This window comes from Pavona decussata, unplaced genomic scaffold (genome assembly GCF_977016875.1).
Source record: "Pavona decussata unplaced genomic scaffold, jaPavDecu1.1 SCAFFOLD_6, whole genome shotgun sequence".
NCBI classification, from domain to species: Eukaryota; Metazoa; Cnidaria; class Anthozoa; order Scleractinia; family Agariciidae; genus Pavona; species Pavona decussata.
This window is the reverse complement of record NW_028145430.1, coordinates 4,086,308-4,109,000: the sequence shown is the minus strand read 5'-3', so window position 1 is coordinate 4,109,000 and position 22,693 is coordinate 4,086,308. Positions and strand designations below refer to the sequence as shown.

Genomic DNA, 22,693 nt, shown 5'->3' with positions numbered 1-22,693 from the left:
TTTTGTAGTTTTGCCCGCCTCAAACTACAAAACGAAGACCCTTGCTTTATTTGACGCTAAAACATTGAATTCAATGAATTCAATGTTTTAGCGTCAAATAAAGCGTCTTAGCAAGGGTCTTCGTTTTGTAGTCTTCGGTCTTCGGTCTTCGGTTTGTAGACACCCCTCTCCCATATTAAAATGCTTCATGTTCAGCTGTACTGTATGTGGTTGTTTCACATAAATTAAATTAGTGTACAAATTTTGAAAGTGACATTAGCTTCCCGGTTCACATGGTTCGCTTTTAACAACAATTTATAAGTTTTAGTGCTAACTTGTTAACTATTATATTAGTTTTTCAAAGCACCATTTCCTTTTAAATTTTCCATAGTCAACAGAAGAACTAGTCAGAGGTAAATATTTCATTTAAGTTATGATTTCCAAAGTCCTCTGTGGTCACCCTGAACAGTTTTTTTTCTATCATGCTGCTGACATAATCATTGTACAAAGTGTTTGTGATTGGACACAATTGAACCAGAATTTTTCACGAGGCAAATTGTATGATATCACATCGATGGGTTTCATAATTGATTAAAGGTTGTCAGTAGCAGGCAGAGGTCAGTTCACCTGTGTAGGATAGTTAACTGGGATATGTTCTTTTTGAAACAAAGTCAATCAGCGCCTGGTTGTTTGAAAGCTGATTAACGCTAAACCCTGATTAAAAAATAACCAAGGTTTTCATCTTGCTCATTAAAAATGTTTTTAAAAGCTAATGTTAAGCTAGTGGTAAAGAAAAGTCTAAGTTAAAACGGATCGTGGAACAAAAAATTATCTTTTAGAAGAGTCTTCATTGATAAATATTATTAAACTTGAATCACAGTTCATATTAATCGCCAGGATTAGCTTAATTTGGCGTTTAGCAACTGAGTCTTGGATGTTAAAAGCATATGTGTTCACAGACAGTCAATTTGTCCTGTGCCCAGCCTGCATGTTTTTGAACACATCACTCAACTCTTTAGACATAGAAAAAGGAAAGAAAAGTTATTTTGGACATTCTGTGCTTCTACGTTCTCTATTGTTTTCTTGTCATGCATTAATTCTTGGTGCTGTGATCCTGAGAAAGGTAACTGACAGTTATCCACGACAGTTTTCAGGCCTTTTGCAGTGACTATTTTCCCACTGGGAACTATCTGCTGGATAGCAGTTTTATCCTATCCACTGTTATGTATTGTACATTACACCAATTTACAAAGAGGTAAAAGGCCACAATATTTTTATCAATTTATAATTAGTTATACAATTACTTATAAATAAACTTACTTTTATGTGTCTCATTGTAAAATGTCCACTTTGTTGTTGTAGAAGCTGCTTCTTCTCGATGAGTGTCACTCTGAAGGATTGGTAACATCAAATTTAAGACCAAAACGTGAGGACTGTGGAATTAAAGCTGAAAATGTTTGTGCTAGCTGGAGTAAGGTATTGTTTTACTTGTTTGGGAATTACGGCATGCATTATATGTTACCATTCAGCAAAATTAATTAATGCAGTATTGGATATAGACTAACACTTTGTCTTGGGACTTTCCTCATACTTTTGATCTTGAAAAAAAAAAAAGAAGAACAAAAAGAAGAGAGAAGCAGCATATGGTAACTGAACTTTTAACTACTAAATGTTTTTTTTTTTTAATGGACAGACTCTAACCAAGCCAACCCTCTGCAACCTGAGTTTCGAAGTTTCACCGGTAAGCCCTTCTTTGATGAAAATTATATTCCTTGATATCCTGTGAGCAGAGGTTCTTGATCATTTTCAATAGCTGGTACATATATATATTGACTAACTACTAGTCTGCTTGTAGCAAAGGTAGTTCCATGACATTGATCATTTATTTGATCACTTTTAAGGGTGACCTACTAGCAGTCATTGGACAAGTTGGCTCTGGAAAGGTTTGTAGATTAATTCAACTATAAAATTAATGGAAATAGCACACTATTCATCAAATTGTATTTAACATATAATTGAATAATTTAACATATTTTAAAATTTATTATTTCGTGAGATTAAACAGTTCATCATACAGTTGTATGGCATAACATGAAGTTAAAAGTGGCAGGGCTCAAGACTAATGATAGTCAATTTGTCCCAGATCAGTAAAAAATCAATTTTGGCTAGTAGGTTTTGCACTTTCACTAACCAATTTTGGCTACTAAAAACTGTAAAGCACTGGGGTATTGGATGGAAAATAAAAAGGATTCTAGACCTGTTTATGTGGATATTTTTTTATTGGCCAGTTACCTAAGATTGTCCTGCTTTTTGTTAGCCAAATTGTGGTGCTCACAAGTATTTCAGTATCATTCAGCAATCCATAAAGTACCATTAGCAAAGCAACGTCATCAAAGTGTCATGGTATCAACCCCTACTGGTCTCAATTTCACTTTTTTAGGGAGACAAAGACAAATTGCTTGCTTCCTTATGGTAGGCTTGCCTCACTAAAAGATTTTACAAAGCAAACCTGGTTTACACTCATAAAAAAGCAAATTTAAATACCAGTAGTCCCTGGTGAAATCATGCTATTCATCACCTTGTTTGGTTCACAAAAGTTTCTGGCTTTCATTTTGCTCAATGAAAATGAGGATCAGATGTTTAATTATCATAAATATTATGGATTGCACTTGATGGTGGACACACTGTTACTTCTGTGCCTATGACACATATTGAACATTGAAAAAAGAAAGACTCACTGTGTTATCATTTTGGCCATTTTTCGGTTTTAGTACGATTTAGTCATTTTCAAATTGGTTTTTGGAAGTTTTATAATTTATTTGAGTTCTAGAGAAACACATGAAATTATCCATGGATGAACCAAATCAAAGACTAATACATGTAGTTTTTAAGCTTTTAAGCCTTTCTTGTTTTGACTATTTTACTGCAAGGCTTGTCCTCTACTGGTAGGATTATGTTACTGTAGTCTTGAAGTAGGGAACCAGCTTTAAAAGGTGGCATCTCTCATATCAATGGACAAATCTGTATAATAATTATAATAATCATGGTATATAATGCTGTCTTATGCTGACTACAACTTTATCAAAAGCGATGTGGTCGAGTGGTTAGAGGCGCGGACTCATAATCTGGAGGCCCCACGCCAGTTAGGAAGTTAAGGCAAGAACCAAGGCACGACTGATTCGTGTAAGGCTTTAATCAAACTGGAATACAACTAGCGGCCGAGTAACAGTAACAATATGGCGGACGCCCGGTTACGAACCACAGATAACGCATGCTAACTCATAGTACCGCTGACTGGTACTGGCGTGACTTCTTTTTTCCTTTTTTTTTTACATAGCGTGTAAGCAAGCACCAAAAACATAGAGGAAAGTACATAAAAGCACTACTTAAACTCTTAAACTGACTTAAACGTCACCGATCAGTAACAAAGGCTATAGTTCAGTATCATAATCTTCAAAACGCGCAGGACGACGTCTAGTGCGAGATGATCCCCGCAGGCCAGGAGGGTCAGGGTCTGCTGGAACGACTGCCTTCTCCAAAGAGCGGTCCTCAGGGCAAGACGGCTGGGCAGCTGTGTCGTCCATGATGCAGTCAACAGGAATGGCGGGAGCAGGTGGTGTAACACAGGGAGGAGTGTTAGATAGATGCTGGGCTGAAGCAGAAATAGCATCAGGGATGTCAGGCAGCGAGGGTGGGGGGTGAGGTGTGGTATCAGGATTGTCTTCGTCATCTGAGTCATGGCCACGACACTGGCGAGGAGGATGTAAGGGATCAGCCAAGTCGGAAGGGACCTTGAAGCACTCAGTAAGTTTGACGTGGTAAAATGAGCTGCGTAATTGGGATCCAATAAACTTTTTGATATCACAGAATGGTGAATCTATGGCTACAACCAGGTAGCGGTACACCAGGTCACCAACATCAATTACAGGAGTAGGACGCCTGCTGTGCAATGGAGCTTTGGAGCGCTCACTGTGGGGGTGGTTGGATAGACGCTGCTCGTGCTGGAGGACAATTAAATGGTCGTCGGCAAGGGGTAACTGTTGGCTTGAAAACTGGTTCCGCTGTGTCCACATTTCTCGCAAGGATAGGCCACATGAACGGATACGAGAGTTCAAGGCAGAAGTGGCTACGGCGAGAGTGAGGGGAGAAACGGCACCGCCTAAAAGCTCCTGGCGGAGAAGTTCCGTTGCCAACTCCTGGACTGCTCTCTCAGCTACAGGATTCTTGTTGGGATTTTTGGCCTGACCAAGCTCAATTGTAATTCTATGCTTCTTTAAGAGAGGGTTGTAAACGAGACCCTTAAAGCCAGGGGCAGGGTCAGTACGGATCACCGCAGGTGGGCCATCCATAGGGCGCAGTTCTAAGCAGAGCTTTACAATGGCGTCGCGTAACGTTTGATGACGCTGGTCTTCAAGAGATACACTGGAAGTGTAAGAGGTCACAGTCTCGCGGAGGACAAAGATGAGCTGGCGAGAGCGTTTGATGACGTCTGCGGCGAAGGACCGGCCAATAGTGTCGGGTGGAGAGGAAGTGGACTGGTCAATACATGCAGTTGGAGAGCTCAGATTGCCGCACAGGAGTGGCACCCATCAGAAACACGAGAGACAGCCTTGTCCAGATCGAGAGCGTATAGATAGCGTTTGACAACCATTTTCAACTGGTGACAGGACGGGTGGCTGAGTTGTATGTGGAGGGCAGTCAAAAGGCCGTCCAAAGCTTGGCTTGGGACAACGATGCACTCCCTAGGCAGTGACAAAGGTTCATGACGCCGCACAACAAGGAGGCCATCATCTGCAACTGACGCAACTTGTAAATAACGTTTGACGTCCTTTATGTTTGTGAGCTTTTTGGACGGTCTAGTACCCTGGACGAGGTGAGCGTGGGTGCGGCGTAGATCTGGGTACTCAGACTGAACGGTCACCCAGGCAGGTCGGCTGGTAAAGGGAAGGCAAACATTGCCTTGGAGGATATCTTGAACAGACACGGCTCGGACAACAGAGTCTCTGGTCTGAGAAATGAAAGAGCACATCTGACAGGTCTCGTTGTGACAGGCGGCGGCGTTTTGGCTTGCAAAGTCTGACGGGAGGATTGCAGCGCCGGAGACGTGCCTGACTGATGCTTGGTAACGACTCACAACAGACAAGAAGGTGGACACGCGGGGGCTGGCAGAGAACTCACCGTGACAGAGCTTCTCATAGGCTTGAACACAAGGCTTACTGTCAGTAAGAATGCAGGCCTTTTTGACGGACTGGATAAGATACGGGCTGAAGTGCTTAGTTGCCACTGCAATGGAGAGGGCTTCGACCTCGCACGGAAGCCACATTGTTTGGGAGCCCCGTAACTTGGCGCTGAAGAAGCCAGAGACACATAACTTATCTCCGCGCGTTATGTAGAGGGTGGCACCTATTCTAGGGTCCCGGACGGCTCCATCAGTGACAATCCACAACTGGTCCTCAGGTCTGGGTAATGTGATGGTGAGTGCAGAGGAAAGAGCGTTCTGAGCACTACGGAATGCCGCCCTAAGATCATCGGTCCAGTGAATAGATTCCTGAGAAGGACGACTGGCTGTCACAGCATCCAGTGGAGCGAGGTAACTTGAGCACCTTGGAATGACACGGGAAAGAACTTTGTAAGCGCCAATGAAGGATCTCAAGCGCACAACAGTGTTCGGCTCGGGGTACGTGGCGAGGGTGTTAAGATGGTGGGGACTGGCAGAGAGAGAGACAGCATTCCAGATCCAGCCGAGAATAGTGATAGTTTTGGGACTGATGACGGTCTTGTGGGCAGACAAACGCAGGTTGCACGTGTGTAGGGCGTGTAGGACCCTCTTCCAGTTGTGGAGTAGCTCTTGGGGTGTGTTGCCGCCACAGTACAGATCATCAGCAATTTTGGCAACAGATCCATCTTGTAGTAGTCGGCCTAGAACGCGGCACATAACCTCTTTAAGGGCAGTTTCCGATCTGGGCATACCCATAGCGGAACGAACGTAGACTCGTACTCCTTTTAACGGAGCGGCGACGCCGCAATACTTCATGGACTCTTTAGCCAAAGGTATTTGGTAAAAGGCACTTGTCAGGTCTGTGACGATGATATGAGACCACTGGGCGATGCGGCACAAGGTGGAGTCCACGTCAGGCAGCAAGGATGGTTGGGGTTACTGTACCGGCCTACGTCAGCGAAGGCAGTGACAAGACGAGAACTGCCGTTCAGCTTTTTTACAAGGTAAGAAGGGTTCAGGTATTCTACAGTGTTACCAATATCTTCAGGGCGCTGGAAGACACCAAGCTGCTCTAGGTGGTTGAACTTCTCTTGGAGTTCCACGAGCTTATCGCGGGCATATTGGAGGAGGCGGCCTTTCCGCTGTGGGGGCTCGACAGAACCCATGTTGACCTTTGCTTGGTAAGGACCTGCGAATCCATTGTAACCTGGGAACTGAGGGTCAAAAACGGAGTCCTACTCACTGAGCAGAGATTGGAAGTTGGCTCTGACAGCCTTAGGGAGAATGCGGTCTGGGTCCACCTGGACGGATGCAGAGTGGCTTGCATGAGAGGGAGGTAACGGATGCTGAGTAGGAGGCTGACTTGTCGGTGGCTCCTCTTTTGGTTCGAAGACAGGGGTGACCTGGCAGAAGTGTTTGTGACGCTTAAGTGTTCGAGGTTTGGTTGACAGGTTTGGTATGCGGATTGCCTGCACAACACTGGAAACGACACCGGGTTGCGGGCACAGCTGAGAGGGTTTGAGATTACGTAAACTAGGTGCGTCAGTGCGGGGTTCAAGTGCATACTCTGAGTCAGGGGGAGCATCGTCTGGGAGCTGTACTTCCAAGAATTCTCCGGGCCAAACAGTCTTGGAGGAACTACGAGCACGGAGAACAAAGGCTCTGCGGACGGTTGTGGGAGGGCTGAGAGGGGCCTGGGACCCGCATGTGTAGGTGGAGCCATTGCCAAGTAGCACCTCTCTCTTGGCAGGCCGGACGGCAACGTCGTTTGCCTCCATGAATGGGGTACCGGCAAGCACTTCGACGTCCAGATCCTCGACGACAAGTCCCTTGAATGTAAAGTCTGTGTTGTCGCGGGTGAAGGAAGTCTGTATCTCTCCGACCACCTGAAGCTGAGAAGAGCCATCTGCCTGCTGGACAGACTGAGCACTTGATATAATTGGACACCCAAGATGTTTCGCGGTGGAGTGACGGATCATATTTCCAGTTGCCCCGCTGTCAATGGTGATACGTACAACACCGTGACCATGAAAGACATCCATATAAGGAGATTGACGGGTCTGGACGCGGTAGGCAACAACGTCAGGGGTAGGCAAAGTGGTTTCATGACAGGGTGGATCAGGAACACAGTCGTAGGTGCTGTCTTGTTCGTCGTCCAGTATGCTGACAATCTGTCTTGCTTTTACCATGAAGCGCCTGTCGTTGTCAGGGAGGAAAGTACACTGACTGAGGAAATGGTTGGTGTTAGAGCGACCGGCTTGCTTGCATAAGGGACAGACCTTGTCCTGACGGGGCGGTCTGGTGCGGATCTTAGGGTCACTCCTGCCGCCCGGACGGGGGCGACGAAAATCATCAGCTACCGCGGCATGTAGAGTCTTAGCATCATCTGAAGCGCGGATTTCCTCGAGGAGAGAGCTAAGTGCCTGAGAGATCTCGGGTTTAATTGAGGCAAGGGTGCGAGACCTCAACTCCGTGCCGTAACGTTGCTTGACTAAACGAGGGAGACTGGGGTGAATGAGTCGCAACCAAGTAAGAATGACAAAGTTTTCTAGGGTAGGGGTTAGTTCCTCATCCTCTGTAACATGTTTGCCATGGTGAGTTAAACCGTTAGCACGTAGTAAGGAATCTTCCACAAAAGCCATGAGGTGTTGGTACAGATCCTCAGGGCGCTCATCCGCTGCGAGGTGTATGTCAGAAAAATCGATAAATTGTGCGCCAGTGGCTTGGAAACCAAAGTGCTGGCGAATAGTTTGCCAGATGTATTCGAGTGACTTTGAATTTTTCACCAAAGTGCTTCGGGAAATGATAGGGCAGTAATTCACAATCTGACCTAGCATCAGCTCAAGAAAGTTGACTTTTTGTCGACCGGTGAGGCGTCGAGCAAGAGGTATGGAATCACCATCGGCTTCGAGTCCTCGAAGTGGTTGGGCTTTGGTCTTTTTCAACCATTGAACGCCATCGGCTAGGAAGGGAGCGAAGTTGCTGTCCAATGATAATGTGTAAAGCAGATTTTGCTTCCAATTCTCAAAGCTATTAATAGTTTCCACCTTGGAAAGGCACCACTGTTTGGGTGCGCGGTGAGAAGACGCCATTACATACGAGATAAAACTCCGGGACGTGTTTTCACAGTGAAGGATACACTGTTTTGGTTCCTGCGGTCGCGGCTTAAAAGTGACTTTGTACGGTAAAAAGGTGAGGCTTGGGTTGATCCCACCGCTGCCACCACGCCAGTTAGGAAGATAAGGCAAGAACCAAGGCACGACCGATTCGGGTAAGGCTTTAATCAATCTGGGATGCAACTAGCGGCCGAGTAACAGTAACAATATGGCGGACGTCCGGCTACGAACCACAGATAACGCATGCTAACTCATAGTACCGCTGACCGGTACTGGCGCCAGGTTTGAGTCCCCTCTCTGACCACTAGCTTGGATTTGTTTGGGTTGTAGTCCCCTGACCAAATTCTCAGCCAAGCTTTGTAAATAGCCAACTGGTAAGCCTCACTGCCCGTTGGAATTTTTTGAAAGTTTCTGTTCTTAAAACATTTGTTTGATTACATGGCCCCACAAGTTTCTAGCTTTAAATCTTACTGTGTATAAATAAATTTACTTTTAAGGATGGTGCCTACTAATACTGAAGTATTTTTGTGCGGTTTATGACTATGCGGGAAAAGCAGATCTTGGCAAGGCCTATTGGAATCCAAAAAAAAATTGGGGGTAACCACGCATTTTTCAGAGATAATTAAGCAACAATATCTCTAAAAAGGGCCAAAATATAAAGCAATGTATGCGATTTTTTCCTAAATTGAAGCTAAATTTTCTCTGAAAAATGCATGGTTACCCCCAATTTTCTTTTGAGATACCAAAGGGATTTGGTAAGTTCTGCTTTCTCCGTATAGTTTTAAACCGCGCAAAAATATTCCTGTATTAGTAGGCACCACCCATAGGAAACTCGAGTATCTCGCGATGCGCAGAACGTATGCGCAGTAACAATAGTAGACACTGTCCTTAATTACCTTTTTTTTACATGTATACTGAACAAGCCCCTGAACAAGCCCCTGCCTGCTTATTTCAATTTAGTTAACTTTTGTCAACTGAAAAAAATGAAAACATTAAATGACGTTTCGATGACCTCATGTCATCATTATCAAATGGTTTGAAAGAATTAACTTAAGTGAGGTATATATACATACAGAAATAAATGTGTGTGAATTATAAAAATGCAATTATAGTGAAACAAGAGCATGCAAGTGTTTATACAAAGAGTTTGGCACAAATAGAGTCACTTTGAGTGTTAAGTTTTGGTCCTTTCTTCCTGATCAAGAGCATTTAAAAAATCAAGCGTTCAAACTTGCTCCAGCATTTCTTAAGAATTTTGAAATTCTCACGCTGGTCCGTCAGGCTCAAACTGTGTTTGTCCTTGAAGTGTTTACCGATTATGTAATGTTTAATATGTTCCTCTGCACGTTGATGGAGGTGGCGGCACATGTAACCAATACAATTTGCATCGCACAAATCACATGTAAATTTGTGCACAACACTCTGTTGGTTACCAATAGGCTTCAATTCCGTATATTTCAAGTGGTCAATGATCTTTTTGCTAGTAAAAATTGGCTGCAAATCGTGATTGATCTTTCTCCCAAGGTCACGAAGTTGTCTGCGAACCATGTCAACAGATTTCTGATCCTTGAATGGCATAGTGATCTGTAGGGGGCTGTCTGATGGTGTATGACTTACATGACTTACATCTAGAGGGTGCTGAAAGCTGCTGATAGTCGAGTCGATATCAGCTTCTCAGGATATTTTAATATCAAAAATATCTCTTTCAAGTTCTTACATTCTTGCAAAAAGAAATCTGGTGTAGATGATGAAGGCTTCGCACGATCTAGCATAGTTCTTAAAAGTGACTGTTTGTATCTTTTGTCAACTGGCTTGAATTTTTCTTCTCATAAGTATAAACATGGAGTAAATTCCATGTCCTTTAACATCATGCACCAATATTTCAAAACCAGGTATTTTTCAGGTACCAAGGGGCTGCTTGATTATTTTAACAAGCTAAGAATGCCAGATAGAGGGTGCTGGGGTGCTCAATGTTTGACAAAATACACATATATACATTCAACTTTTACTTTTCACATTAGGGCTCATGTATAACTTGAATGACGTTTGTGTTTTCTTCTCTATAGTCTTCCTTGCTTATGTCTATTCTGGGTGAACTGCCATTATCTGAGGGTAAAATCATGGTGAGGGGCAAAATTGGTTATGCTTCACAACAGGCCTGGATTTACAATGGTACTCTTCAGCAAAATATTCTTTTTGGAAGTAATTATGAAGAAGGCCGATACTTTGAAGTCATCAAGGCTTGTGCATTGCAGAAGGTATAACTGAGACTCAATGTAGTTTTCCATAGCCATCAATAAAGTAACCAAGAGTAAGCATGTCAGTTTGATTATCATGTAAAAGCTCTGTACTACCTACTATAACTACCTACTTTTATCCTACCTATCCTTACTAACTTTATCACACTTCATTTTGCCAATCTCTCATCCATGGACTTGGCATCAAGCTATTTGTAAATGATGTGCTTATTACTAGTTTTTGGAAGTGGTCGAAATCTTGTCTTGTGACAAGTAAATCACATGACTTATCAAATTGTGTGTTGTAGGATATTGACCTCTTGGCTGAGGGAGACATGACTCTTGTAGGTGAGCGAGGAGTCTCTTTAAGTGGAGGACAGAGAGCAAGGGTTAATTTGGCCAGGTACAATAATGTTTATACTGATCTGTACACTGTTTTACATGTAAGAGAGGCTGTCATGAAGGTTTGAAGATGATGACTCCACAAAAAAAGTTGCTGGTCACAAACTGAAGAAAGTCTCCCATGCCAAACGAGTCCAATTAAACTCTGTCTGTAAACTGGTTTAAAAATTTGAAAATAAGAAACAGATTTAAACCGTGAGATTTACATATGATGTGTTAGTAATTTTACCCCTCACTTAATGTATAAACACAGCAATTTACCATAGTGTCAGTGATACGTTGCATAATTTATGAAGTGATTTTCTCTCTTTGTTTCTTTCTTTTTTTCTTTGTTTGTTTGTTTGTTTGTTTCTTTCTTTCTTTCATTCCTTCCTTCCTTTCTTCCTACCTTCCCTCCCTTTTTTGTTTATTTATGTAGTACCGGTATATTATCGTCATTAGCATAATTATTTAGCTTTAATGTTTTTTGTAAACTGTTTAGGGCGGTGTATGCAGATGCTGATGTTTACCTTCTGGATGATCCTCTCAGTGCTGTGGATGCAGATGTTGGACGTCATTTGTTTGATAAGTTAGTAAACTGACACCCTCACTTTGATGATATGACAATACAGGAATTCTCATTATGTGTTTTTTACATGCTAGACAACTTGTAAAGAAAGATAATAAATTGCTCAACAGCAGTCTATCTTCAGGCCTGTTTTTCAGGCTACCTTTTTGTAGCTGGTTAAGTTGCATACATAACTGTGATGTTCACTCATATATCAAGTCTTTCATCCATCATTCAAAATATATGAATTTCATACAATTCACTTCCATATCTTCACCTCTACGGGTATATTACAAACTCATAAAATGGCTATAGCTCCCAGTTAGCTTGATAGCTTGGTTGGTAGGTTCATCGGCATCGCAGAGGTCATGGGGTGGAATCCTGTTCAAGCCTGAATTTGTTTGGGGCTTTCTTTTCGTTGCTGCTTAAGTTTGGTACATAATTGCAATGTTCACTCATTTGTCAATTCTTTCATGTAATATATCAAACACGAGAAGGTTTGTTTCATCAGATATCCAAACACTGAGAAGTAGATTGTAAAAACGAGGCGCAGCCGAGTTTTTTTAAACGACTTCGAGGTGTTTAGATATCTGATGAAACACACTTTCGAGTGTTTGATATGGCTTCTCAAGTGATCAATAATTCTTGGAGAAATTTAAGGCTAAAGTTAGCAAAATTTTATGGTAATTAGGATCACATATCCAAACCACGGTCACGGTAGTGATTTTCTTTGTTTTCTCTTGATAAATTATTAATGAGTTTGAGAACTGCTGTTCAAGATATAGTTGTATGAATTTCATACATTTCACTTCCAAGAGTCTGGTGTAGATGTATATGAAAGTACTGTGCAAAGGTTCCTAGTTATGAATGTAACAGTAATCTAAAGATATGACTAAATTAAAAGCTCACTTAACTGGCGTTTCAACTTTCTTTTAACAGAAATGTTATGTTTTAGAATACTATGCTGGAGTAAATTATTTTATGTCCATGTTGTAAGAAGGATTAAATAAGACAAATAAAATTAATAAATGACTAAATTGACTTAATTTGTTTAACAAGGGTGACACTAATAATTTATAATAAATAACAGTAATAGCAAATAACTGACAAACTCCTGGCCCTCAGATTCCTGATCGAAATGTAATATGGAAAAGTTGGTTTTTGAGGAGAGCTAGAAATGTAAAACCAGAGTTCCTAGGGAAACACCTCTTAGAGTGAGGATGAGAATCAACAACAAAATCAACCCACGTGTAATGCTTGGGAGGAGTTGGTCTCAGCCAGAGCATGGCAGTGCAGTATTCATGGACCACTGGGATTGGTTTAAAGGAGGCCAGTCTCACTGTTCTGAAAATTTAATGTAATGGATATATGTTCCACACATTGGTACTAAACAAAGAATGACATGACTGTTGGTAATCTAACCAGTTGATCGATATACAACTTTTGTATCGGTTTTATACGGTGTTTTAGCTTCTTGTTTTTGTTTTGTTGCTCAGATGTATCTGTGGCTATTTATCGAGCAAGCCTCGCATACTGGTAACCCATCAGCTTCAGTACTTGAAAGAGGCTAATGAGCTGCTAGCTTTGTCAGATGTAAGTACTTCATATTATAGTTTCTTAAAACGTCTGCGGAAACATCTCATAATTATTGTTAATATCAGTTGGATATAGTCTACAGCTCCATGCTAAAATGCTACTGAAAAGAGACCCGCACCACACAGCATTTGAATGAATTGCATGAAGCATTTCCAGCATGGCTAGTTAAATTACATTTCCTCTGTTTTTCTTTGCAAAGTTTTGGTGGTATATACCCTATGCAAAAATGGCTGATATTTTAATACTCTTTTGTTTGCATTCAAATTTGCCTTACTAACCTCGTTCTTGAGTTCAAAAACCGAAAGAGTATTTCACCTTGAACGAATGTTAAAATGTAAGTCATTTTTGCATAGCTCTATTAAGTTGTGTGAAATTTCTGTCCAATATTTAAAGAATTGGGTGCTACAATTCACATCCTAATGAACGTTTCCCAATTGCATATTTTGATCAGGGTGAATGTATTGGTCAAGGTACATATCAAGAACTTTCTAAATCTGATATTGACCTTATGGCACTACTTGTGGAAGAAGAAGAAGAGGATGATTCTGCTGTGGAATCTGATGGTGAACTGAATATGAAGCGATATTTCAAGCGGTCAATTAGTCGCCAGCACAGTCAACATGAAGGGAGAAGAGAACGTTCGGAGAGTGTACAGTCCTTCCCCTCCCACAGAACAAGTCTTGCTTTCGAGAGCCAGTTATCGGTCTTGACTTCGGAAACTGAAGCGTCCATATTTGTAAGTTCCACCTTTTCTTAATTTGTTGCAGTACAGGATTGTTTGAATACACTTATCTGATCCTTAGGATCCTTTGGACACCAATTTTTTACAACAAGCATTTTCGGTCTTTGAATTATCTGATCCTTATAGTATGTTATTTATCATTAGTTTTTAGTTTTCGTTGTCCTAGGCTTTACTTTTTTCTTACATGTACTCTGTTATTCGATTACTTTGATAACCTTTAAGGATGAGGAAATTTTACCCAAAGAAACCAAACAAGAGGGTGCAGTCAGCCTGAACACATATCTTCAGTATTTCAAGTCCTTACACAGTCTTGGCGCTGCTCTGTTTGTGATTTTGTTGTTCGCTGTAACTCAGGTAAGTACTTTGTTTCATTTCCAAAGTGCACAAACATGGTTTGAAAATCAGTGTTTGTACAACAATGATCCGATATCAACTAACAGTAGTAAATTTCTTCTTCTGAAATATTCACCCCCTTTAAACTTAGTTACCCACAGAAAACACATTCTGATACAACTTCATGGATTTGGCGGTTTTTTGCAGTCGTATTAACTTAAATTTCATTTTTTCATTCATTTGGCAGTGAAATTTTCCACAAATCGTCAAACACTACAGTATAAAGAGGTGTATTAAAATTAATTGTACGCTTCCCATTACACCTGTTCCCTTGGTCGGTAGAATTTCTTTCTTACCTGTTGAGGTTTCCAGCCTTTTTTAGTTTGAAGTGTGGAGATTTAACTATTTTAAAGTGTTCAGTTAACACCATTCCTTTACAAACAAAACAGATGCAGGGTCTTTTATTTCTAGTCGCGGCAAGTTTTATATCACCGCAACAAAATGTTTGTTTTACTTCCTTCCATGAGTGAGCGTTTTTTTAATTTCTTTCCACTGATGAATTTGCATGTTGTTTGTTAAACTTTACAACGTAGAGCGGGTAAACACGCTTCTTTTCGATAAAAATCTTGGGCCCTGGTCAAACGTCGAACTCAGCATCGAACCAAATTCAAAGCCACAACCTAACCAGGAACTTTTTGTCGTGAATTTCGTTGTTTTCAAGCACAAACTGATGTTCGCGCTAATTTTACATGTGAACTACTACACCGATGATTAACTAAATGAGCTTACCTTCTTCTTCAATGTTTGTCATGAATGGTATTTATTTTTTTATTTTTTTGTTCGTTTGATCGTTTGACGTTGAACACGAATGGCGGGAAAGTACGGCGGTCATCCGGGAGCTTTGCTCTCAATCGGCGTGTGAGCCGATAAGTGATTCGATAACAATGATGCAATACTACCAATGCTGAACCAAAGCTCTCCACTATGAGCACACAGTCACGGCAACCCAAGAACTTTACACGGATGCTAACAAAATCCTATTATCAAAAAAAAGTGACTCAGCTCCGGAAGTTAAGTCATGTGGAACGAAGCGATTACATGCCTTCATTTAAAACAAGGCAAAGAATTTACATTCTCCACCACTACTGAAACCAAATCAAATTCTTCAACCACGCATTTTCAGCAGCAAGCAGCGCTCGTTTTGGATCATATCCCTAGCCGTTTTGTTCTTTTGTTGGATTATGCTGTCGTTTCCTTCTACGCTGATTAGGTTTGGCCGATTTATAATATAAGTATATAGTATATATAGTATAAGTATATAAATATTGTTAAATAATAGTCATGGTATTTCCCGCGTAATACTGAATGGTATAACAGCAACCTATTTTTTGCGCGAGACTTCGGTTTCCCGGTGAAATAAATATTTTTCTGGCACTGAGCAATAAATGCTTTTTAGCGTAAATGTTAAGGAATGCAATGTCACGAGAGTTTAAGAAGTTAAAATGTTGTCATAACCTTTGGTTAAGTTGACTTGTGCATGTGCTTTTTTTGTGTTTAAGGTTGTCTTCTTGGTTTCTGATGTCTGGTTATCATATTGGTAAGATCAGTTGTTCTTTGTTACCTTTTTGAACGCGCATTGCTAAGTTTTTATTTTTAATTTAACCATGTGTCAGTTAGACGTAACAATCAGAATGCGAAAGTGGACTCATTGTACATAATTCGGTAGCTAATGCTCCGTTTCGTTATTGTTCTACTTTCCAGTGAGCCGAAGCTTTCTAGATTACAGTTATTAGCATAGTAATAACTTGCTCTTTTGAATTCTAAAATACAAATAATTATATGTTGTTTGTTATTTTGGAGTGAGGAATTCTTTCTCGTTTTCGTTTTTAAGGTGCAATGAAGAGGAGAAGTATTTAATAGCAATGCAGTCGGCTAACGAGAGCACCTCGGCTAATGTGGAACCACTCGACCGGGATCTTTATCTTGGAATTTATTCCATCTTTGTTGTTGGTCTTGTGTTCTTTACGTTACTGAGGACACAGCTTTTCTTCAAACTCACTATCGTGGCCTCAAGAATCCTTCATATGAGAATGTTCACAGCTCTTCTGCGGGCGCCATGTTATTTTTTCGACACAAACTCTATAGGTAAGAAAAGATATTATGGTTAAAATACAAAATAAGGACCAGTTGGATAAGAAGACGACGATATTATTGAACTATGAACTGATTATCCATGAAAGTCGTCGTTATACATATAGCAAATCATTCCAAGTAACAATTTAACCCCGATACGGAAAGACAGCGAACCGTGCATGTATGCGGGAAACGTATGCACTATTACGGAATTACTTGTTCAGTCCAAACTGTATGTGGATAAAATGTACGTAATTAATTGTTTTTGCAGGTCGTATTTTAAATAGATTTTCCAAGGATCTGGGATTTGTTGACGACGTGATGTCATTTACATGTTGTGATTTTCTGCAGGTAAACACTTCAGGCAACGCAACTTTGTCTAGTCTCGCTTAGAGCGGTTTCCAATTGAGTGTCGTAAAACCAAAATCAAAGTTATTATTGTGGCCAATCGCAACAGATGTAAACAACACAACGAACCAATCAGAATTCGAAGAAAATACATGTAACTGGCGCCAAGCGCGGGAAAACGCGTGCGGCGAAAACACGATTGGTTTTGGTTTGGATTCTCATTAATTGAGAAAGTGGCGCGAGTTTTGTGTAACCAATCACAGAGCGTAGTAATGCAAAACCAAAGCAAACGCGAAATTACTTTTGACACTCAATTGAAAACCGCTCTAATATCCCAATTTTACTAACTTAATTTGCACCAATACTGATAGCATGTATGTTCTGGTTAAATTACGACTCAACGCATGTGGTACAATGGATCCTTGAGTCTTGAGTCTTTACATTTGAACTAACAGGTTGTATAGTAGTATCACAAACCTGTCAAACGAGTCTTGTACTCTACTTATTTCCTCGTTGCTTTTCATGGTGATATCTAGAAATTCTCCCCACCGCGAACTTTGAACAATTACCAGCCGTCAAACGAAACTAACGTTTGTCCCCCCCACCCCGCAGTATTGTTTGTATGTAGTTGAAAATACAACTTAAGAAAGAATATCATCTTCAGGTTTTAGGGAGCTCATGAAAAAGAACCAAATACATACATGTATGATTGAGAGAGTCACGTACATTATGAAAACCGAACAAATCGCTAGATCAAACCGGCGCTAAATTTTCCTCACAAAAGTGGCAAAGTTAAGGTAGCGTCCTTAAGGATCTTTTATACAAATCAAAGCCTGTAATATAATTTATGGTTATTTCATTGACAGACGCTGTTTGTTGTTGTTGGGATTCTGGCGTTGGTGGCGGGTAACAATCCTATCACATTTGTTGTTGTCATTCCCGTTCTTATCGCCTTCTGGTTTTTGAGATCGTACTACATGAAGACATCTCGAGAAGTGAAAAGGATTGAGGGAATAAGTAAGTTGTTAAATGCTTTTTTATTTTACTTAAAACAGTGAAGTGGCTCGGACAATGACTGGCAAGTTTATCGGTCTCTTCGTAATTTAGTCACATCGCGCATAAGGTAAGCAAAGAAACACTACCACTCCAACCTGATTGAGCGAAATAAGAACGATTCAAGAAAGCTGTAGAAAGCAATCAAGTCTGCGATATCTACACATGTTTGTAGCAGCCAGGTCCAGTTTCTGTTGATTCACGGTGAGGACATTACAGACCCTGCAGCAATATCTGCTGGGTTCGGTACATTTTTTAGTTCTATATTTGCTAAACTGCGACAAGCCCTTCCGTCCACTCCGTGTCCTTTTATTTTCCAACGTTCAGTGGGTAACTTGGATCCGGAAACAAAGTTCAGGCTAACACTAATCTCCAGGGACTTTGTCCATAAACAACTTCGAGCAATCAACACCAAGAAGTCCTCTGGTTTGACCGGAATCCCATCGCGTCTCCTAAGGGACGGCGCTGAAGCCTTAGCCGAACCTCTCTCACTGCTCTTGAATAGCACCATCAATGAGGGGTCAATACCATCTGAATGGAAACACGCTGTGGTAACACTTGTTCACAAGACAGGCCCCAAGACTGATCCATCGAACTTTAGACCCGTATCAGTTCTGCCTGTGTTCTCAAAGATTCTTGAGCGAGCTGTTCATCAAATGTTCTACAAGTACCAACAGGAGCACAAACTTCTCTCCTCCCATAGCCTGCGAGCAAGCTCTCAAGAGAGCTTGCTCGCAGGCTAAGAGGAGAGACCAATCTGGTTTTCGCCTGCTTCACTCAGCTTCTACCTGTCTCACGCATGTAACAAACACCCTTCTTCATAACATCGATAAAGGTTATCTAACTGGGCTTGTTTTTTTAGACCTAAGTAAGGCGTTTGACACTTTAGAGCACAATGTTATGCTAAATAAGTTATCCCTTTTCGGTTTTAATCGTTCCTCCATACAATGGTTCTCCTCCTATCTAACTGGCCGCACCCAAAGCATCAGCGTTAAGGGTACTTTCTCCGAGCCTATGTCAATTCAGTTTGGGGTCCTTCAGGTTAGGGTCCTAGGCCCACTATTATTTATTATGTATATTAATGATCTTCCACTTGTTGTAAAAGTATGCAGTGTAGAACTCTACGCCGATGACACGCTTATTTTTTTCGCTGGTAAATCTGTTAGAGAAATTGAGTCTCAAATTTCATCTGACCTAGATAGTCTAATTAGTTGGTTCCGTTTCAACTTCTTGATGCTTAATGTTTCTAAAACTGAAATAATGCTAACCCACCAGCGGCTTAACACAGTTGACAGTTTCGGTCACGGCAGGCAACAACAGTTTAGAAAGGGTGGATTTTTTTAAATACCTTGGTGTCCTTATGGATCAAACGTTGTCTTGGAAAGAGCATATCAGCTCTATGGGGAAAAAGATCTCTTCTAGATTAGCCATACTGCGCCGGGCTCGAAAGGTATTACCAAAATTTTCATGTCTTACATTATCTAACACGATGGTGCTGCCCTTGTTCGACTATTGTGCGGTCGTCTGGGATAGCTGTGGCCTGGGTAGTAAATCATACTTAGATAAGCTTAATCGCCGTGATGCATGTATAATCGAGGGCCGTTCTGTTGGGTCCGACGAACTGCTCACCGTATTCAGTTGGCCCAATCTGCAAGCACGCCGAGACTACCTTAAATGTGTCCTCGTCTATAAATGTATATGCATACCTGCATACCTGCTGACGGAATTTAAGCATGCTCACTAAATCCACGCCTATTACACCAGGCATCGTGACCAGTTACGACTGCCGCAAGCTAAAACAACCAAGTACTAGGGAAGCTTCAGGATTAATGGTGCGCGTGCTTACAATTCTTTGCCGCGTAATATTAGATCAGCAACTGACTTTAGTATGTTCAAATCCCTGACGAAACACTTTTTCAAGCGCTTCTGTACGGAATCCCATTAATAATAGTGCGTCTCTATGTATTTTATTAGTGTGCTATTTTGTATTGATTTTCTGTTATTTCTTTATTTCCTATTTAACCAGGATTCTGTTTAAACTAGCTATGCTAAACCAGATTTCCTGTATAAATAAATAAATTAAAAAAGAAAAAAAGTGTGTGTACAGTCGTAGATACAACTGACGCCGCTTGAAATATGCAACGACTAAGTTCTTTGGAATTGTCAATAAAAAGATATCGAATCATTTATTTGTTTGTGATCCAGCTTTTGTTTTGAAAATTTTTTTTCACTGCTTTGTACTGCTCGTTAGTTCCACATAGGCTACGCTGTACGCCCTATGTGGTTCATGATTAACATTCCTACGTTTTACACTGCATAACAATAATAATCATAATAATAATAATAATCATCATTATCATCATCATCATCATCATCATCATCATCATCATCATCATCAAAGGGGAGAGAGCCTAGGATCAAACGAACGCACTCCCTAATCTTTGATTATTACTAGTCTTAAATATGCGAGGTGCATTTTGCCACACAAATGATCTGCCCTGGCAGTACTTTTTTTTCAGATTAGATTACTTAAAGAACGTACTCGGTACATTGGCCATTGTTTAATCGGTTAATGTGGCCATCGTATCGATTTCTCAAACCCTGTCAAGTGTTACTCTGTGCTGAACTGGCAGTAAAATTGAAGTGTTCTTATAACCAAGGATTTGTTATATGTTGACCGTTTCTATCTTTTATTTCTCTGTTTTCCAGGCCGCAGTCCGTTATTTGGGCATTTCTCCACCACTCTGCTTGGCCTCGATACCATCCGTGCGTTTGGTGCAGAGGAAGTGTTCACAGATCAGTTGAATTCCTATCAGGACGCACACACAAGGACCTGGTTCACTTTCATCTCCACCTCAGCCTGGCTATCCTTCAGGCTTGATATACTCTGCGTCATCTTTATCTGCTTTGTGGCCTTAGTTTCACCTGCTTTGAAATCGTGTAAGTTTTAATTCAAGTTAGCTCTTTGAGTTTATTATATAGCTGAACTGGTCTGCGCTGGAAAAGAGCATTCCGATTGGCTCCCTGAGCGGTCCGAATTTTCCTATACGCACCGCTAAGATTGACCGCCTTCGTTACAACGTACGTTTGACAGGAGAAAAGTGTTTCAGTTTTAACAAAAACAAAGCAAAAATGTTTTATATTAAGCTTATGAAGTAGAAGCTGTTCAAACCGTCATGTCGGAGTTTTACTACGAGAGCGACGCATTCTATTATCCAGACGAAGAACATAAACAATTTTTGTGCCGACTTGAAAGCAAAAATGTGAAAGCCTAGATAATAAATACCTTATTAATCTTGCTTGTTCGGTCCGCATTGGGAAATCATTGGTATAGTCCTTTTGCTTCCAAGTATATGGACCTCGCCTTCGGCTCGGTCCAGACACTTGCAAAAAAGGAGCTCGACCAATATTTTCCCAATACGGACCTAACGCTAGTTCAATAACCTATGTGTATATTAGTATTACGGTATCCAGGAAATTTTTACATTTGGAAACTTGGCTAAGATGCAGAATCAGTAAAGTGCAGTGCAGTGTATCTCTTTGTATGTATTTTCAGCTTTGAATGCCGGTGTGGTTGGCCTAACATTGAGCTACGCGATCAAGATATCAGGCGTGTTCCAGCAGTGCGTCAAACAAAGCGCAGAGCTAGAAAACTTGGTCAGTTTAGTCCTCACATCCTGAAACATTCATGAGCAGTCGCTCTTTTCTCTCAGCGATACCTGAACGAGAAACAAAGCGCGAACGAGCGCGTACATCTCGAGGTTAGACCGGCTATCCTTGAGAGAAAGCACAGTGGACTGCTCATAATGTAGCCGTATCCAATGGAAAATGCGCCTTTTCATTAATTTTATAGAAAATCCAAGTGTTCTGCTTGCGAACTCGTGAATTTAACGGGTGAATGAAATGATATTTCGGATTATGTCTTAAGTTATTTGCTAAACAATTAACCTGTTCTGGCACTATTCCTTTCGATACGCGAAGCGTTGAACGCAAAGGTGGAAGTGTCACGTTCTTTTGGTGATTTTACGTGGTTGCCAAGCTATAAAACAAAACAGAGCGGTTCCAGAACAACAACTCTACTAACTGCTTTCTTCCTAGAATAATTTATTCCTTTTGTTGATTTTTCGTCCTTGTTTTTTGTCCCATAATACGTACACTAATGAATGATTTCCGATTTAATTGATATAAAGTGTACGATATATCGATCGACCGAGGGAGAGAATTTTCTCCTCAAATGGTATAACTCGTTCAGTATGTTTGTGTTTATATAATGTAAATCATGTAAATACCATGAAAGGAAAGTCATTTCTGGCCTCCAAATCGCAACAAAGAGACGTTAGTTTCGATTTTGATACGTAACAATCATGTGGCAGAGGAACCAGTCCTTTGTAAGCGTTTGCTTTTCGTAAGAGTTGATAGACTTATATATGGACTCCTTCTCAGAATATCAGCTAGTAAATCGTGTTACTTTTTAAAAGCCTTGGGGAAACGTAAGTCCATCTAACAACGGTTTTTTTTAATGCTTTTTGTTGGACCACTAGATGACATCTGTTGAGCGCATATTGGAATACTGTGATCTTGAATCAGAAGCGCCGAAGGAGACTGATACCAAACCTCCTGACAGTTGGCCCTCTAAAGGCAAAATAGATTTTGATAACATGAGCTTCAGATATCACAAGAGTTTACCACGAGTTCTCCACAGCATTTCATGCACTATCAAGCCGCACGAAAAGGTATAGTTTGCCTGACCAACTTTGTGCAATCTGGTCGTCGAGGCAATGTAATGTGTAGCAATGGTTATTTATCATTTACCTTTGGAAACTGGCTGCATCACACTTTGTATGAAGGGGACGAAAAATCCCCAATTAAAATTCCGTCGGAGATGTATTGTGTTCCATTTACTTTAATTAACACCCCCTGGAGCCAACCGCGTGGCCGTCAAAATAGGTGAAATTAGGAAGTTTAAGTACATTCTGTTTATCCTGGAAA

The 22,693-nt window shown here is 41.0% G+C and overlaps 1 protein-coding gene and 1 pseudogene across 3 annotated transcripts in view; one reads left to right on the top strand and one right to left on the bottom strand.

Annotated features, from left to right (window-relative positions):
• LOC146489267 (ATP-binding cassette sub-family C member 4-like) overlaps positions 1–22,693 on the top strand; it is a 39,929-nt gene that overhangs the window by 12,739 nt on the left and 4,497 nt on the right. For all 3 annotated transcript variants that reach the window (XM_085107720.1, XM_085107722.1, XM_085107729.1), the window contains 16 exons: positions 1,342–1,455; positions 1,673–1,720; positions 1,881–1,922; positions 10,380–10,571; positions 10,859–10,953; positions 11,434–11,520; positions 12,996–13,092; positions 13,547–13,831; positions 14,060–14,191; positions 15,730–15,767; positions 16,062–16,315; positions 16,575–16,654; positions 17,518–17,668; positions 20,414–20,644; positions 21,261–21,361; positions 22,246–22,437. In XM_085107720.1, coding sequence (XP_084963846.1) covers positions 1,342–1,455; positions 1,673–1,720; positions 1,881–1,922; positions 10,380–10,571; positions 10,859–10,953; positions 11,434–11,520; positions 12,996–13,092; positions 13,547–13,831; positions 14,060–14,191; positions 15,730–15,767; positions 16,062–16,315; positions 16,575–16,654; positions 17,518–17,668; positions 20,414–20,644; positions 21,261–21,361; positions 22,246–22,437 — 2,139 coding nt within the window. The remainder of the gene's footprint in view (positions 1–1,341; positions 1,456–1,672; positions 1,721–1,880; positions 1,923–10,379; positions 10,572–10,858; positions 10,954–11,433; positions 11,521–12,995; positions 13,093–13,546; positions 13,832–14,059; positions 14,192–15,729; positions 15,768–16,061; positions 16,316–16,574; positions 16,655–17,517; positions 17,669–20,413; positions 20,645–21,260; positions 21,362–22,245; positions 22,438–22,693) is intronic.
• Positions 3,308–8,637, bottom strand: LOC146489268 (uncharacterized; annotated as a pseudogene).